This window comes from Pholis gunnellus (assembly GCF_910591455.1).
Source record: "Pholis gunnellus genome assembly, chromosome: 6".
NCBI classification, from domain to species: domain Eukaryota; kingdom Metazoa; phylum Chordata; class Actinopteri; order Perciformes; family Pholidae; genus Pholis; species Pholis gunnellus.
In genome coordinates this window covers 23,170,251-23,187,034 of record NC_136532.1, presented here as the reverse complement: position 1 = coordinate 23,187,034, position 16,784 = coordinate 23,170,251, and the positions used below count along the sequence as shown (strand labels likewise).

At 43.1% G+C, this 16,784-nt stretch overlaps 1 protein-coding gene across 2 annotated transcripts; it reads left to right on the top strand.

The window, feature by feature from the left end:
* Window positions 1–306: 306 nt before the first annotated feature.
* On the top strand, window positions 307–16,492 carry castor1 (cytosolic arginine sensor for mTORC1 subunit 1). Of its 2 annotated transcripts, none has more exons than XM_079161755.1 (9): window positions 307–587; window positions 6,255–6,325; window positions 9,193–9,386; window positions 9,919–10,054; window positions 11,461–11,584; window positions 12,053–12,169; window positions 12,581–12,663; window positions 13,425–13,519; window positions 15,490–16,492. In XM_079161755.1, the coding sequence occupies exons 1-9, from the start codon at window positions 475–477 to the stop codon at window positions 15,559–15,561; spliced, it is 1,005 nt and encodes a 334-aa protein (XP_079017881.1). In that variant the 5' UTR covers window positions 307–474; the 3' UTR covers window positions 15,562–16,492. The 2 variants fall into 2 exon arrangements, with proteins under 2 accessions (XP_079017881.1, XP_079017880.1); XM_079161754.1 differs by having other exon boundaries at window positions 12,050–12,169.
* The last annotated feature ends 292 nt before the right edge of the window (window positions 16,493–16,784 follow it).

The window sequence follows — 16,784 nt, the reverse complement described above, 5'->3', positions numbered from 1 at the left end:
AAGAGTTAAATGAACAGATCAATACTTCATTCATAGCTGAATGAATGAAGTATGTATGAAGCTACAGGCAGCAGCTGGTTAGCTTAGCTTAGCATACAGACTGGAATCAGGGGGAAGACCTGGCTCTGTCCAAAGATGACAAACTTAAATGAACATGTTATACATTGTGTTTGTTAATCCATGCAAAGACCAACGTGTATTAAAGATAACCTGTAGCTTTAAGAGGAGGGGGCGTGTCACTTCTGGGGCTGTCCCTTATTTTGAATATACAGTAGTTCAGCGGCGCTGGAGTCGGATTGCGTCGGATGTTTTTCGCCTTGTGAGACGGGCACAGCGGGTGGTGGGTGGTTGTTGTTGTTGTATTCGTCGGCAATGCTCATCGTCCGGGCCTGTATTTAACATTGAAATGATAGCGCACAGCTCGGAAGCCGTGTTTTTCTTCTGAGCCGCGTGCACTGCTCGCAACCCGACAACATGGACTTGCACATATTGGACCACAGGCTTCGGGTCATCAGCATATCCAAGAATGGGCTGGTGCATTTCACACACCCCCTGATTAAGCTGATATTTCTCCGGAACAGGACACGGTAAGGAGCTCCATGGATCGGGGTCAGATGTTTGTGTGGCACACCGGGTAATCCAGCACGGATATGAGCTAACCCACAGCGCCTCTTCATTCACCGGGTTATTTGCCCGTGCATGCCCTGCTCTGCCTCCATGAAATGATCTACTGCGAAGCATGGAGCTGTTGGGAATTGCAGTAGTTTGTGACAGATATTTAACGTTTTGGAAAACTGCACAACAGCAAAAAATGATATTATTTAGGATTGTAATTTTTAACATGGAGATATGTTGCATTCTTTATATTTCCTTGTGTTTCCTTCTTTGTATTTGCACAAAAACCTTCAGCAGTTTGGTTAGCACAGTGCATGCTCATTATGTGAACGTGCATATCTTTTGTAGTCCTGTAAAGTGCATGCATGCATGCATGGCAATGCATACAGGTTCTATAAAAACAGTACCAGCATTGCTCAAACGTCTTAAAGAGCATGCAGAGCCCCCTCCACTCTATTTTGGTGGGACCTTGTTTCTGCAGCCCAAACTTGACCTCTGACCTCCTTTAGCCAAAGCCAGCATCCAGTTTGCAAATTGTCCGGCTCTCATGTTGGCATTAGTACCAGTTTTCAGCTAATCCCTAGATATCCTCCCTTTTGTTATGCAATTGTTTATTGCTCTGGCTGCCCCACATATGCATGGCTTGAAGAAAAAAGCTCAACATCTGTCTTTGAGCTGCCCGTGGTGCAGGACAGGCTCAGCAGCTGCTCTCATGTCAAGCTGCAAAGAAGTTGTGAGCAAATCTCAGGGACGATTTTCCTCCTCTGATCGCCCCCCCTGTGCTCTGTGTGACGCCTGAAGTCTCGATAACTCGCCGTCCTCAAGGACTTGCTTATTGTGAGTATCGGCATCACAACGGCCCTTTTTAATAAGCTGTTTACCATCCACGAGTGGATCATGAGCCTGAAACACACTTCTCCTTCATACCTTGACATAGAGAAATGAGATTTACATCATGTCCTGTCAGACACACCTAGCTGCATCCATCAGCGCTCATTTGTCTCAGAGGTTTTGACACGTCCACACTAGGATTTCACCATACTACTATAATAAGTGAATAATAAGTCCCCTGTGAATGATACCAGGATGTACTGTGAGTCAGTCAGTATTTCTGAGGTACAGGCCAGCGGGGGGGGGGGGGCCTAATGAGTAATTCTAAATCATCAGGACCTGTGCCTCCCAGATTTAAAGTCTGTGTTTTATCTCATGCAAAGCCTACATTTTCATTTCCACCGACTCTGTGTTGCTTTCAGTGTCCGGAGGGAGAAAAGTAGGCTGAGCCCAGAATGAACTAGAAAAAAAGAATAGCATGCACGCTGCCCTTCCTTTTGGATTAGCAGGCCTCTCTGTTTGACAGTGTGTTGTTGTGCTTGCTTTGGAGTTATGTCATCACACTGTGGTGTGGCTGTGTTTTGGCTTGTTTTTCCTGTTATTTTTCTATAGCAGAGTTTTGCCCCCGACCCCGATCAATGTAGACGATGCAGACGGGTGGAGTGGTGGAGACTGAATTCATAGCAACTCAAAAACAATGGAGCAAAAACAAGGCTGGTTGCCTCTGTTGGTTTTAGCCATCTCCCTCTCTCAGGCCCCTGCTATTCATTAGAGAACAACTCCCCGAAGAATGGAACGCAAAGTGGTTTGAAAAGCGGTCCTGAGCAGAATTTTAAGGAGGTTACCGCTTACAGGAGCCAGGCTCATCCCCAAGTTCTAAGAAGGTCTGTTTGTCTTTCTGCATCATCCAACACAACTGGGGGGGCACACCTGTGGTCCAGAGGATGAAAGTCGTCCTCGGAGACTTTGCCTCGTCTAGGAAGTAGAGGCCTTATGCGATGAGGCACAGCGTGCCCGCTATCAGCTGCACCGCTAATCTGTGAAGGTCGGCTCTGTTTAGTTACGGAGAGACTACGTGTCATCAGACGGGTTACGGCGTGAGGAAAAGTGCCCTCGAAAGTGAGGACATGTGATCTAGGTCAGGTCTTGGATTTGGTTTTCGGTTGGGACTACAAATCAGGCTAAATATGTGCCGTAGTGTTACGGATCATGTAAGAGAATGAGTGTCTATCTTCATGCATTCTTGATAAAAGTATGTATTATGAGTTTCAATTAAACACTGAATGAACGCTACCATTAAGGGGGAACAAATGTGGACCATGGGCCTGCATGCTGTTAGTTTGTAGTCTTATAATGTCTGTCATTTGTTGTTTGGAGTTTATGGGTGTGGGAATAATCAAAGCCCAGTATCGGCCCCAGATATTGCTCTTACTGTACTGTGGATGCAGCCCTGCAGGTTCCACAGAGTCCTCCTTTCTTGCCGGCGGCGGCGGCTCACTAACCGAGCCTGAGTTGGAACAATGCCTCTGCTGAGCCAGAAACCCGTGGGGGAGGCGGGGGGTCCACTTGTCTGCCTCAGTGATCTGTCAAGGTTGGGGCTCTCGCTGCCCGATAACATGCAGGGATTTCAATAAAAAAACAAAACATGCCCATTGTTCTGAAAAAAGAGGAGGCCGTGAGAACGCTACAGATCAGTTTGTGGGAAGCTGCAAAGGTAGCAAGACAAGCTCGGACGTCCTCTTGACGGATGGGGCCCGAGGTGGCTCGGAGGGGGGGCCTCACTCCCCGCACCTCGCAGCAACATCGGCTCGCTCCGCTCTTATCATGTTTCCTCAGCTGGAGCATCAGTTGCAGGAACCCTCACTCCCTCAGCGCCAAACTAACCGCCCATGGCTTTGTGCAGCTGGATCAAAGTCCAGACGCTTGTGTGCTTGGTCTTCATCCTCCCCACTCGGACGCTCCCCTCGCTACCTGTTGCTTCCTCCTCCCGTTTGGTTATTTTCCCTTCTCCTTCACTTTGTGTCGCTTCAAGCTTTAATAGAAGGAGCTTGTTGTTTTTTTAACTTTCTAATTGGTCAATTAAATTTAATATCAATCGATTGATCAATTTATGGTGATGCAAAATGTATTTTTCTTAATTATTGCAGTATTTTTTGGAGACAGTGGGATTTGTTGTGTGTGTCTACTTGTGTTTGTCTTTGTTTCACCTTTTTGAGAAGTTAGTCGAGTAAAATTTGGTTTGTTAAAGCTGTGTGTGTGTGTGTGTGTGTGTGTGTGTGTGTGTGTGTGTGTGTGTGTGTGTGTGTGTGTGTGTGTGTGTGTGTGTGTGTGTGTGTGTGTGTGTGTGTGTGTGTGTGTGTGTGTGTGTGTGCAGGCTTGAGCTTCCAGTGTGCGTCTCCAGAAGTGCTTGTCGAATGTTGGAATAGATTCAGAAACACACACAGACATCACAATTAGCTGACAATTTCTATTTTTCCGAAATCGGCAATCACGGCCCCCCTCATTCTGAGATTGGGTAATAAAGGAGCCGGGGTTTCAATTTCTCTCTTCGCTTTCTTTTTTTAAATTTCTCTACAAAACGATATCGGTTACACATCAATGTCTTCCAAAGAGCGACCGTCTGAAAATATGCACCGTTATCCCCATATTTAAACGATATTGCATCTCCCCTCTCTCTCGATGACAACCTGCTTTTCACTCTGCTTTCGAGGGTAAAAGCATTTTTACATGTTTTACAAACCAGTAGTTTGGTTTTGAGCATAACTCAAATCCTTACATGCTGCGTTTCCTTTGGGATCTATTTGTCCTCTACTCGTCTGTTTTTCCCCTCTTTGCGTGTTGATGTGGAGCCAAGCGTAGCCGTAAGGACCTTCCTGTTCCTTGACCTACATTTTTGTGCATTTGTCCTACATAGTTCTACTAAGTGACACAGAACAATATCTTACTTTCGTTGAACAGATTCATATTTTCGGAAGGAAAGAGAAAGGAAATTGATATTGCATCTCCGCAACAAGAGATATCAGGTTTTCTCTGCCTTTTCATGAGAAGTCGAGGGTGCGTGCTGGCCGACGATAAAAGCAATCTCCCTGAGAATGTGGGGGGGGATTGAATAGTGATCGTAAAAACAATGTCAGGCAAATGGATTCTTCTGTGTGCTCGTCACCTTTTTCAGTCATGACGCTCAGGAGAGGCCCTTTTTAATCTGTCTTATCCGTACATCACGAACGGGGAAACCAAAGCACAGTTGCCTCACAGATGGGTTTCCCTCAGGTTGCTCGACGCAACGAAGTCCTTTGCTGAGGGTCTGCCGGCCGCGCAGGTGTAACGCGAGAGCCCCTCACTGTCGCACCGCATGCGATAAAGCTCCACACTAGATCGGTCTCGCTGGCGGAGTAGATGCTTGGCACACGCTACCTGCAGGAAACTGCGAGCTAAGAAGGTGAGGGGTCAACAGGAAATGAGAGGGGGGGCGTGTGTGTGTGTGTATTATAACACAATGGGCTGGCTGAGCTCGCTAACACAGCTGTTAGTTAGTGTTACAGTGTTCTCTCCCTCTGTGGGGGTGATTGTCCCATCTCCTGGCAGGGATTACTTTTTGCTGAGTCAGGAGTATTGCGGCCTCACTCAGGCTTCTACTGTAAAGGCCTCAGCTGACTGTTAAGCAGAGGAAGAGGAAGGTTTATCTCCAGTGAGACGTTTTAGGAAAACAGGAACATGCGGCGCTTCCTTTTTTATGGATTCGGGGGAAAACAAAAGGGAGGGTCATCCATGTAGAAGTTGCTCATGTCTTCTCTCCACATAAAATGAAACCAAAGGCTTCTCAAACTAATGCTGAAAAAGTCCACCATCGCTCCTTCAGTGGTATTCTCAGTGTTACTCATTATAGAAACAGGAACGTCCCAAGGATCATTTAGTAACACTAAAGCTACTACTATGTTACTGACTTTTTTTTCCCCACAGTATGGAGCTTAGTGGATGGCTCTAAAATACCGGGTGCTCGAATAATTCAATTCAATCTCCATGTTTTTGTGTTACACTCACCAAAGGTATTTGTTTCTGGTGTAGAACAAGAGGAATTTGTCCCGTACAGAAACTTCATTTGAAGTATGGTCATCTTAAAGGTTTCACTGCCCAGTTCTTTCCTCAACCCGTATCCAATCCCATGGGCCTCTTTTAACTGTTTTCTTTTTTGTTTTCACAAAGGCAACATTCAATAGAACTGAACACTGTGTGGCCCGGGCCAAGCAACAGCCTTTGAAAGCAAATGCTTTTGGCCCCGAGCCTGATGAATACGCAAATACCAGACTGTAGATAGAGAAAGCGTAGCGCGGTGTAATCTAGGAATTTAAAGGTTCAGTCTTGTAGAGAGCAGTCCTTGGATCCCGAATGATGATTGTGTTTACAGTCCTGTGAATTCTGAAACGAGCATGCTGACCCATTTAGAAAGGCGGAGGCCCTTCCCTTGAATGCAGCCGTTGCTAACTGAAGCAGTGTCCCTGTTTGCGGCGTTACCCGCCATTTGCCACGGACAAAGGAGCGACGCCGGCATAATGCTGATCCCGGGCTTGTGCTTAGTGAGTGACGGCCAGTCCTGAAACCAGTGTGAATTTCGGAGAACTCCTATGTGCTTTATTCCTGGTAACTGTTAATGACGATCTGGACCTCCCTTTTGTTGGTTGCAAATGAATAACCCCGTTCTTCCTCTCTCTTTCTTTTCCCCCCTCTCTCCTCATCATCTCCTGCCTCTCATGTTTTCTCTCTCCTACCGCGTGCTTCTCCCCGTCTGCGCTTCCTCTCCTGGTTTGCAGATGTAAGTTTTTCAGTCTGACGGAGACGCCGGAGAACTACACCGTCGTTCTCGACGAGGAAGGATTCAAAGGTAAAGGAGCCCCTTGTGTGCACATCTTTCATCAAGCGGGGAGGGTTTGTCCTTCTTCTCTCTGACCGCTTTACTCCCAGGTGTACACCATAAAGCGATACCATAAAGTATACACTAATCTAATCTTTCTCGTTTCATTTCAAGATCAGTTTACTAGTCATGGGTTGAGCTTTATGTGAAAACAGTTGGATCATTTCTTTTGTGGCCCTGTGATGTCATCAGGGTCATCGCAACCTTACAAACGCAAGCATCTCATCATATTCTGTCCAATCAAAAGAGCAGGATCAGAAAACACCAACCTTGAAACAGGGTTAGAGAGTAACGAGTAGTCTTGAATTGGGCCACAGCGTGGGACTTTGTTGTTTTTAGCAGTATAATGTTGCTTCTTTTCCTTGTTCTCCTCGCATAACTCACAGGTAGGACGGGTGTATGTACGACCATATATAATCTAGGGGAAAATATAGCTGTACGAGGATCAATATTCACGCAAAATAAAGTTCTCTCTCTCCTCCCAGACTGAGAAGGTTGGTGGACATGAGAGCGTATGTGTGAGCTGGTTAGCTGCTATTCTATGTCGCTGACTTACAGCCTAACAGAAAACCTGTTTGCCTTGTTCTTTGAGGTTTAAAGATCAAGCTGCACTTATGGTCAAACCTCTAATTAAATCATTTGTTAGGACTTGACAGCATTTTGACTGAAAAAGTCAGATTTCTCATGAATATCAATTACATGGAAGGTAGCTTTGGTGGGCTCAATAATAGTGACTCCTTTTTTTTTTATTAATTATTTGAGCTTCTCAAATGTCGGCAGTTATTTCTTTTTTTTACCTTTTCAAATAATTTTAATATTTTAGTTGTTTTCTGGAAGACATGGTTTTTAACTTTTTAGGACTTTTTCTTGGTCAATTTTGATGGGTATCTGCCTTTTATTTTGAAAATATTTTTTTTACACTGAACAATTTTGAATCCCAAAAAAAGTTAATGGAGATTCATCAGTTGTGTTTGTAAGTTAAGCCCTTTATGAACGTTTCACCTCGAGATTGTACCCGTCGCTCGTGGGGGGAAACGTTGGGTCTCTTTAAATTATTGAGTGCGTATGAGAAAAGTGTCATAACAGATAACTTCTGTTATGATTTTGCGCTATATGAATAAAAATGTACCCGACCTCTGTCTGACTACACTCCTGGGACACCGTCCGCTGTATCGTTGACTGTGCACATGTTATAGTCCCGTCCGCTCTTCGTCCAGCCATTTGTGTCGTTTTACATCTAGCTGTTAAAGGCATTTATCGCCTCCGGCTGCTCCGTTTCTCTCCGTCTCCTTTGCTCTCCTTCTAACCGAGAGCCTATTTTAAGAGGTGAAAGCTGGCGTAGCGGAGCCACAAGGGGCTGTCTGTGACAAATGATGCCAACTAGAACAGTTGCTCTTTGAAGGAGAAAGAAAAAAGTATTCACTGCAGGAGGTAGACACCAATTGGTAATGTTTTTGAGTTTCACTTAATGATGCCATGACCACAATTGTTTGTGCCTCTTCTGGAGATTTTGGAGACGCATCTCAAACCTCCAAAGAACGTTTTTCTCTCCTCCCAAGCATTCTGAAGTTCCGCGCTCTGTTGTTGAAAGTCGAGCAGTGTATGGAGAGCTAGCTTTTCTTCTTTTACACCTGTTATTTAAGTAGCACTCTTAAAAAGGTTAGGGTGCACACTTCACCCCAATATCTCTTTCTTTCAGCTTCTTGTTCACTTCCTGGATAGACACCTGTTTCCCCGGGTAGCTGCCAGCTTCCACTTGAGTCTTGTTTTTGGGACGAAGAGTAAAATATTCAGCTTTTACATTTTGGCTGTACCGACTCACAGGTTGTCACAGCCACGTCTGAGGGATTACCATGTTTGAACTTTGACCCTTCCGTACCGCCGACTAACAGCCGCAGGTTCTGAGCTAATTCATGCATCGGTATCGGGTCTCACACACTCATAGTTTTACTTGTCGCCATGCGGTATAAATAGCAGGGGGCATTGTAGGTCTCCATGGTGAAGGAAGGGACAGGAGGTGTGTGTGTGTGTGTTATACTGAGCAGCAATCGAGAGGAAGTTGTTACTTAAAGCTTCCTCATAGTTTATTCCTTCACGAACATAACGATGCATCACCGGTAACGTAAAGTTGTGATGAGGGGAAGATGTTTAGCACTTAATTAAAAGGGGGGGGCTTTACTTTGAAGTTTCCAAATCGTCATTGTAATCGCTTCAGAAATGTTTGGTTGCATGACAGTTGGATGTACATCTTTCACATACCTGGTGGTTTGTTTTAGCTTAGTAACTGCTGTTCCTCTTCCTGTTCCCACTAGTGCAGTTTGGTTGTGTTTTTGGTGTGACACACACATTTCTGGCTCCTTTTTAAAGCTCTGTTTTCTTGATTGGCTCTGATTACTTGCATATAATGTCAACCTGACGCTACGAGTGTTTGCAGCTGTGATTTCAAAGAATTCAATTGTCAGCGAAAAGGGCAAGATATCCTGACTTTTTTTCGTCTTTTCTCTGTGTCAAGATTCAAAAACATCCTACAATTCCCATGATGCCACCCAGTAGCATTGGTTGTGTAGCACTGACCTCTGTGCACGTGTCAAAGATGTAAAAGATGCACATTGAAATACTGTTGAAACTGTTGAAACAGTATTTCAATGTGCATCTTTTACATCTTTTAAATGTCTAAAATAAAACTGAGCCTGTTTTGTTTTTTTTACTCTAAAGATCTTTTGACTTGTAAATCACAGCTAGTTGATCATGTTCAGTTAAAGACATCAGTCGTGGATATTGTGCCGATGCCCACTGTCTCACTGAGCAACTTTTTCCTCCTCTTGTCCCCTCCGCAGAGCTCCAGCCCTCCGAGCATCTCAAGGTAGAAAGCTCCATCTGGCTGCCGCTCAACGTGGTCTCAAATGGCAACGCCTCCAGCAGCTCGCAGGCCGTCGGCGTGACCAAGATCGCCAAGTCGGTCATCGCCCCTCTGGCCCAGCAGCACGTCTCTGTCTTCATGCACTCCACCTATCAGACCGACTTCATCCTGGTGAAGTCCCGCCTACTTCCGTCTTTTTTGCTTCCTCAGTCTTTGCTCCACTTCTGTTCCACTCCAGTCCAATCAGCGCTCACACGAACCCTGTTGACGTGAACGAGGCGCAGTGAGCTGTTCACTCTTGTGTAATTCAGAGACGTCTGGAGCAATTTTTCAGAATCTCTAAATTGCATAAAAGACCTCTAAACTCACAGTGAAGCCTTTGCACCTACCGAGCTCTGCCTGACAAAAGAAGCCACTGTGTCTGCATTTTGCTGTGAAGGAATTAATTCCCAACAGAGCTGAATGCACTAAAAAGTTAGTTGATGTATAACATGTGAAAGTGTTCAGAGGGCAAAAATAGATAACACCCTGACAGACGTTTGCGTCAGCAAATAAATGAGTGGTTGACGTGCTGGCTGAGCTCAAGCGTTTCCTTAAAATGAGCCGGTGTTGCCTGAAACGACATGATGTAATCTGACCTTGTATGTGAAATGAACTCACCGCAGACTGTACGGTGTTAATGTTCCACATCCGTGTCGTGTAGGTGAAAGAGAAGGACCTGTCCGTGGTCATCAGCACCCTGGAGGAGGAGTTCAACATCTACAAGGAGGTGGGAGGAGAGTCGGTCCCTGTGCTTTGTCAGGACGTTTCCAACGGCCTCCAGAGGAACGGCAAAGAAGGTAAAGAGGGCGCTGTCCCGTTTAGTCTGAATTCACTTACATCACACTCAATCCCAATCTCCGCACTCCACAGTATGAAAGCCGTCACGCAGGCATTTTGGGCCCTTTATGAACCCTGTCCCGTCAATCCGCATTTCTGCAGACTTTGCCCAACGGAATTACCCACAATTCATAGCAATGTGACGTTAAACGCGGGGGTTACCAGTGGACGCATGGAGACGTAAACAAAGAGCACAGCTCATTGGTGTTCAGGCTGGCAATTTGCAGAGTTTTGTTTCAGAGGATGAAGTGAAGATCCTCTAGCACCACCTTCAGGTTCTTTGTGTAAAGATGTCAAAATTAGTCGCAAATCGGACGCGAGTGAAACCTGCATCATTGCTGTTTCTCCAGAATTGAAGGAGTTACAAAAGTAAGAGTCTAAAAAAAAAAACTGTTACTTGAGAAACGTGGGACAGTCTAAACATAAATATGCTTCATATACATATTTATATTTTATATATAGTATTAAGTATTACTGACTTCTTCCCACTGATTCTGACTAATACCCTGTGTGACGTTATGACGGGTATAATGAAATATGTATCTATAGAGAGAGGAACTTGCTGTTGAAGGACACCTGTTGTGCTTAAGAACGCCGTGTTTGACTTCAACAAACATTGCAGTTCATGACATCATATAAAGAAACCATGCAAACACACAGCGTCCTTTACAGGAAGTCATTCTCGTGCCACCATGAGGTCCGGAACATGCTGTACGAAGAGAGCGGAAACGTGCTGAAAAATATGTCCGAGCTTTCACAATATTTCATATCTTTTCATCTCTAAGACGCCGGCTTCATGTCAACGTCGTAGACCAAACATGTAGGCAGAGTAGTGATGTAAATGCTGCTCTAATTTCACTGCTTTCTTCTGCAAGACTGAACGAGAAGATTCCAATGAAGTTGGGAAAACTTGACAGGAGTTATTGGAGAGGGAGGCGAGTTATTGGATTCTCAGCGATAACTCCCCCTCTTGTATGGTTTTCATGTTAAAACACTGCTGACTTGAACCTTGATCTTTTTGTACGAATGAAATTATGAAACTTGGATGTCAGTTGTCAAATCCAGGGAATATGTGCCCAATAATTAATCTGCTTAAAAGCCTGAGAATCATCATGTTTTTTCAGCTTTTTTTCAGGGTCTTCGGGGCAAACAGGAACTGTTAATAGCTAACTCAGCCTACTTTAAGTGGTGCTAATTTGCCAAAAGGTAAACAAGTATGGACAATGTTACAGTTTCCCTTTTATAAAAATGTCTTCTTTTTTTTTTCACTTTTATATGAGATCTAAAATATGCAATCTGTAATGCTTTTATCTGGGAGAGAAAAAAAAGCTGTTCTTACAGACGAACACTGTCTTTGCTCTTCCAGCCATCCAGCCGACAGTTCACCCGGTGCTGATCCCGAAGAACCAGTTCTGTGTCATGTCTCTGGACCCGGACACACTGCCGTCCATCGCCACCACGCTCATTGACGTCCTCTTTTATTCCAACAAGTGAGACGCTCACTTCACTCGCACCGCTGCAGTACCTCTGCAAACACACAAGGTGGCAGCACATGATGCAAACTAGACATCAGCTCACTGGCTTTTTACATTAAACATGGCAGATAGCCACACAGGTAATTTGTTCCACATCGGTTTCATGTGCGCTGAGTCATGACATGATTAGTGAAAACTTGAATATGAGACACACTGACCATTTGTCACACCCAGATATTGTAAACATAGAAGATTATTGTGCACATACGGCTTTTCTTTTCTTTTATTGCTCGCTTTCTTTTTTTAATTCTTAATCCAAGAAAATAAATGTACAAGCCCTGTGCGAATAAGCTTTCTGTCCTACCCTGGACTTCTGTCTGTAACGTTTGCTTTTGTCTGTATTGACAAATATTCTATCATGTGACTTACATAAATCCCTTTGCCACTGTAATGTCTCACCAAATGGTCTCTTTTCCTCAGTAGTCCTAAAGAGGATGCACCGTCGTCTCCCAGCCAGGACTTGGACTGCATCAAGTTCTTCTCCTTCTCCCTCATTGATGGCTACATCTCACTGGTGATGGACACGGAGGCTCAGAGAAAGTAGGAAGCAAACCGCACCCAGCAGAGGGCTGAACGATTTTGAAATGAAATATCTAATTGTGATTATTTTAACAGATATTCCATTTGATCTGTGCTTAACGAAGATGTTTTCTTAAGTCTGTAGAATAGGATGTGAGGGCCGGGATATCTCCGCAGCACCACAGTGTTTAATATAAAATGATATTTTGACAGCTATTTAACAAATATTGCACCTCCTGTGGTTTAAACTTTGCAATAAGCCAAATTGCAATTTTGATTAATTGTGCCACCATTATCCAGGTGTTTCAGCGTCTGTATTTGCACGCTTTTGTGTGGCGATTGCTATGAGAGGGTTTTGCTCTGTGCTTCTCTGAAATGTTCTTGTGTATGTTTGCACTTGGTGGAATTCAGTGCTTGTTCTTTGTGCTTTAGGTTTCCTGCTGATCTCCTCTTCACGAGCTCATCCGGGGAGCTGTGGAGAATGGTTCGTATAGGGGGACAACCGCTGGGCTTTGGTAAGGCCACGTTCTCACACCTCAGAATGTATTCATTTACTCTACATACAGGTCAGTCCGGTGGTACAGTCCAACCTGCTTCTGGATCTGCTCCCCCTGCTGGGAATGATCAGGGTTTGATGTCTGACTGGTTGTCAGAAATCTTTCAGGTTATATCAGCTCTGAATTATGTTCCCTGCAGACCAGATACTGAGTTTACAGTTGAAAAAAAGCTTCTGTGTTCTGTCAATAAGAATGAAATCGGCAGACAAACGGTTTGATTCACTCGAACATGTGAATGGAATGCACTGTGAATTAATGTAGTGTCAGAAATAATACACCTAAAATAAGAGTCTTTCTTATTTTTCTGAGACATAATTGCAGGTGTGATTATTTCCTTTGGTTTTTAACCTTCAATGTTGATGCAGATGTTTTTTTTAATTTATTTATTATGTAATAAACTATCTATTGTTGTGTAGGTTTAGGTAGAAACTGCAGTTATTGGGTAGTTTTCACTAAAATATGTGAATGGGTCTTCCTGTAGTATCGGTTCTATTGTCTTATGTTATTGTACTACATTTCTTTTACTTATAGTCTGAAGTTAGTTCCATTCATATGCATGTTGGACCTTAAATTAATACAGAACAGACAAAATGACAGCAATATGATATCTATAAGAGAATCCATGTTATCACGTGGTTATATATCCATGCAATGTTACATTTGGCTTTATGATGGTGATCCTAATATCAGTGTATTTCTCCTCCACTCTCTGCTTTTAGATGAATGTGGTATTGTTGCCCAGATATCTCAGCCTTTGGCTGACAGCGACATCTCTGCCTATTACATAAGCACCTTCAGCTTCGACCATGCTCTGGTGAGTCCAACGTCCTCGCGTCATTAGTTAGGACACCACCATCGCTGTCATGGAAGTCAGACGTTTGACACACGTTTGACTCAAAAATGATTTATTCTTAGCTCGGATATTTTAAGGTTTGTCTCTTAACGTGGGAGATGTAGACAGATAAGGACCAAGGAAATGTCACGTATCCCAGCATTCCTTTGGGGTTTAAACATGAGGAATGCTTGAGGCAGGTGATTCCAAATCAGCTTGAGATCAGTGAATTAAATTAAACACAATTTGATTCAAAGGATTCTCTAAATATTTCATTTTAAAAACACTGATTTCTTAAACTGAGAAAATCAACTTTATTTAGGTATTCTCAAAATGTGTCCAGTTTAATGAACACTAGTGTCTTTAAAGATGCATTTTATTGTAGACATTTTTTTTACATTAACTATTATTATTAATTTCATTACAATGTATGTGTGGAATGTCTAGAGAAGATTTATTGAACTATTTAGACAATATTAAAGTTTCTTTCGATGACATATTCTCCTAGATGTTATAACACATTAGGTTTGGGTAAACATTTTGAATGCAACACCTAATGTAACCTGATCTACCTTAACTTACTGTTGGTATATCCATGTTAAACAGTGTTTTTGTGGTGTTTGAATTGACGACATTACCTCATAAGTAATGCTGAAACTGCACAAATTAAGTTGAGGGTTAGGCCCAAACCCTCAACTTAGTTTGTGGGTTGGTTTAAAAGGTTTTACCAGATAAATCCGGTTACATGGAGTGAACTGTAAAACCCTTGTGCACCGTAGATGAATTGCCTCATGTGTCTCCTATTACTGCTTTAATAGACATCCTGTATCTTGTTGTTCTTTCTCGTCTTTGAACCACATCGCAAAGTATTCATACAACCTTCAAGTTTGAGATAGTTTGGCTGGTAAATCAACTTACTTACCGATTTCTTAAATTGTATTAAGCTTTGATGTAACCAGGTTTGTCCCATTGAGATTAAAGGGAAGAGGATGGCCTCTCTCAAAACTACCTCCCACCATTGAAGTGATTGGTCATATCACAAATAGTCCAGCAGTTCCAGTCAGAGTTCAGACATCATGGACTCGATAGATTTCACCATAGTTTTTAGCTCGCTCGGGGTTTCTATGTTTAGAAGTGTAGGATCAGTCTGTAGATTATTCCGTCCAGTAGGTGCAGAAAAGCTCAAACCTTTCCCTCCCAATTCAGTTCCGACTTTGGGAACAACACAATGCAACAAGTCCTGCGAACAAAATGGAGATGATGAGATAAGAAGGGAGGAATCTTACCAAGAATAGTTGGTAGATAAAGAAAACATTCCAGGCAGTGACTGAGATGTCTAAAGTATGAAATACTTCAAATGGAACAATATGGGAGTCTTTGGGTATCCCCTACATTATTCAATAGTTCTTTTTCCACTCCTACCTTTTTAGAATGCACTCTTTTATAGCTGTACAATGCAATCTAGCGTGTCATTGAGCTTAACATACTACTTAGTCATAGAAGGTCGTTGCACTGAATCATTTTCATGGAATTAAATTCGTGCTCAAACCGTGTAAACCTTAGTGGCGTCACTGTTTACCACAGAACGGAGAAAAAAAACCAGCTACGCCATAGTTGGTCTCGGTCTTATTTCAGTGAATAATTACTGAAACAATCACGATCATTTTCTCTTCAATGGAGGCAATTCCAGTTCACACCACTGAATTTATTGGAAACCACTGTACGTATGTGGGCGATGTCCATATATTGTATTTATATTTACTTTAATAATGAGAGTTTAGCATTTGGAAATCAGTATTATAAGACACTTTCTCAAACCCTTAATCACAACAAAGTCTGTGTTTCACAGGCCAACATTAGGCAAGAAGAAAAGAACGTGTACCTCCCTTTTTATATAGAGATCACAAAAAGTGAACCCTCTTGTTGTTTTACTTTCTTTTTCTGTGTTCTAGGTCCCCGAGGAGGACATAGTGAGCGTGATAGACATGCTCCAGCATCAGAGGAAAGAACCAGCCGCGAGTTGATTCCTGAAGTCCAGCCTGAGCTGGATGATCCTGGCTCAATATGGCGCCCCTCGCTCCAGCTCCAGTGGCCACGGGTGGCAGGCCAGCAGGACAAGATTCCTACCCTGTGCCTAGACTAGCACTGCATCGCCAGCAGTATTAACTACTACAAACTTGCCATGAACACCAGAAGCGCTTCTCCATGGTGTGCATTCACAGTTTGTCTGTGAGGCCTCCTGTCTTACCTATCTAAGGCAGGATGCACTGAGTCCCAGGGGGCCCACAAGCTCACGCATGCACACAAACGCATCCAGACACTCGTTCATTCAAACTCACAAGCACAAAGTCGGATACATGATGGACTCTTTCTCTCTAATGCAGGTGGTCTGAAGTTGAATTGTTCATATTATTTAGCGGCAAACGGCAGATCACACCTGCATACATTTCACCAGTGCGATAAACGCACAACTTAGTCTTCCAGTGACGTTTGTATCCTAATGCCATGTGTCTAAACAGCCTCTTTTTTTCAAATTGAAGGCTATTTTGCTGCATTATTTTCTTTCTTTCCACTGAAAGCGTGAAGCTTGAAATGCAAGGCAGTTGTGAGAATGTTGAATTTACAATAATTTTCATGCAAAAGAAAACTGAGAATTTCTATTTTTTGACAACAGGCCTCACTCATTTTGGTTTAAGAGGAATGTGTAGGTAGTTTTTATATATATATATATTAAAACTACTTCAAGCAGGACAGTAGGCTTCGTCAGTGCTCTTTTTAAAGAAGTCCGCATTTCTTAACTGTAGTATTACCCAAGGTCAGTAACACTATGTCTTATTTTTTGTTATTTGCACAATATACTTTTGACTTAGCTAATATCCCTCAGATGTTTTCTTTGGTACAACTTTTGTACAATTTGAAGTAAAAGTATTCTTTAAACATTTGTAATTTTTTGTGCTGCTTCATTCAATAAAATGTTGAAATTAGTTACTCTTTGTTGACTTCTTGGCGTGAGCCAGTTCAATTCTTAACATAAATGCAGGTTCATTTGCAAAACTGCATGTTACAACAAACACTGACTACCTTGTGACAGACCGATGTCTTCAAATCTGTCATTCATCACTCATGAGCCAACGATGTGGAGTTAGGATGACGGGCCATGTATGACTTTTGGTTTCAATACAGTGCTGATCATGACTTTCCAGGACCATCCCTGTGGTGTTTGGTCTGTTTTTTGCCTTAAAAGGAA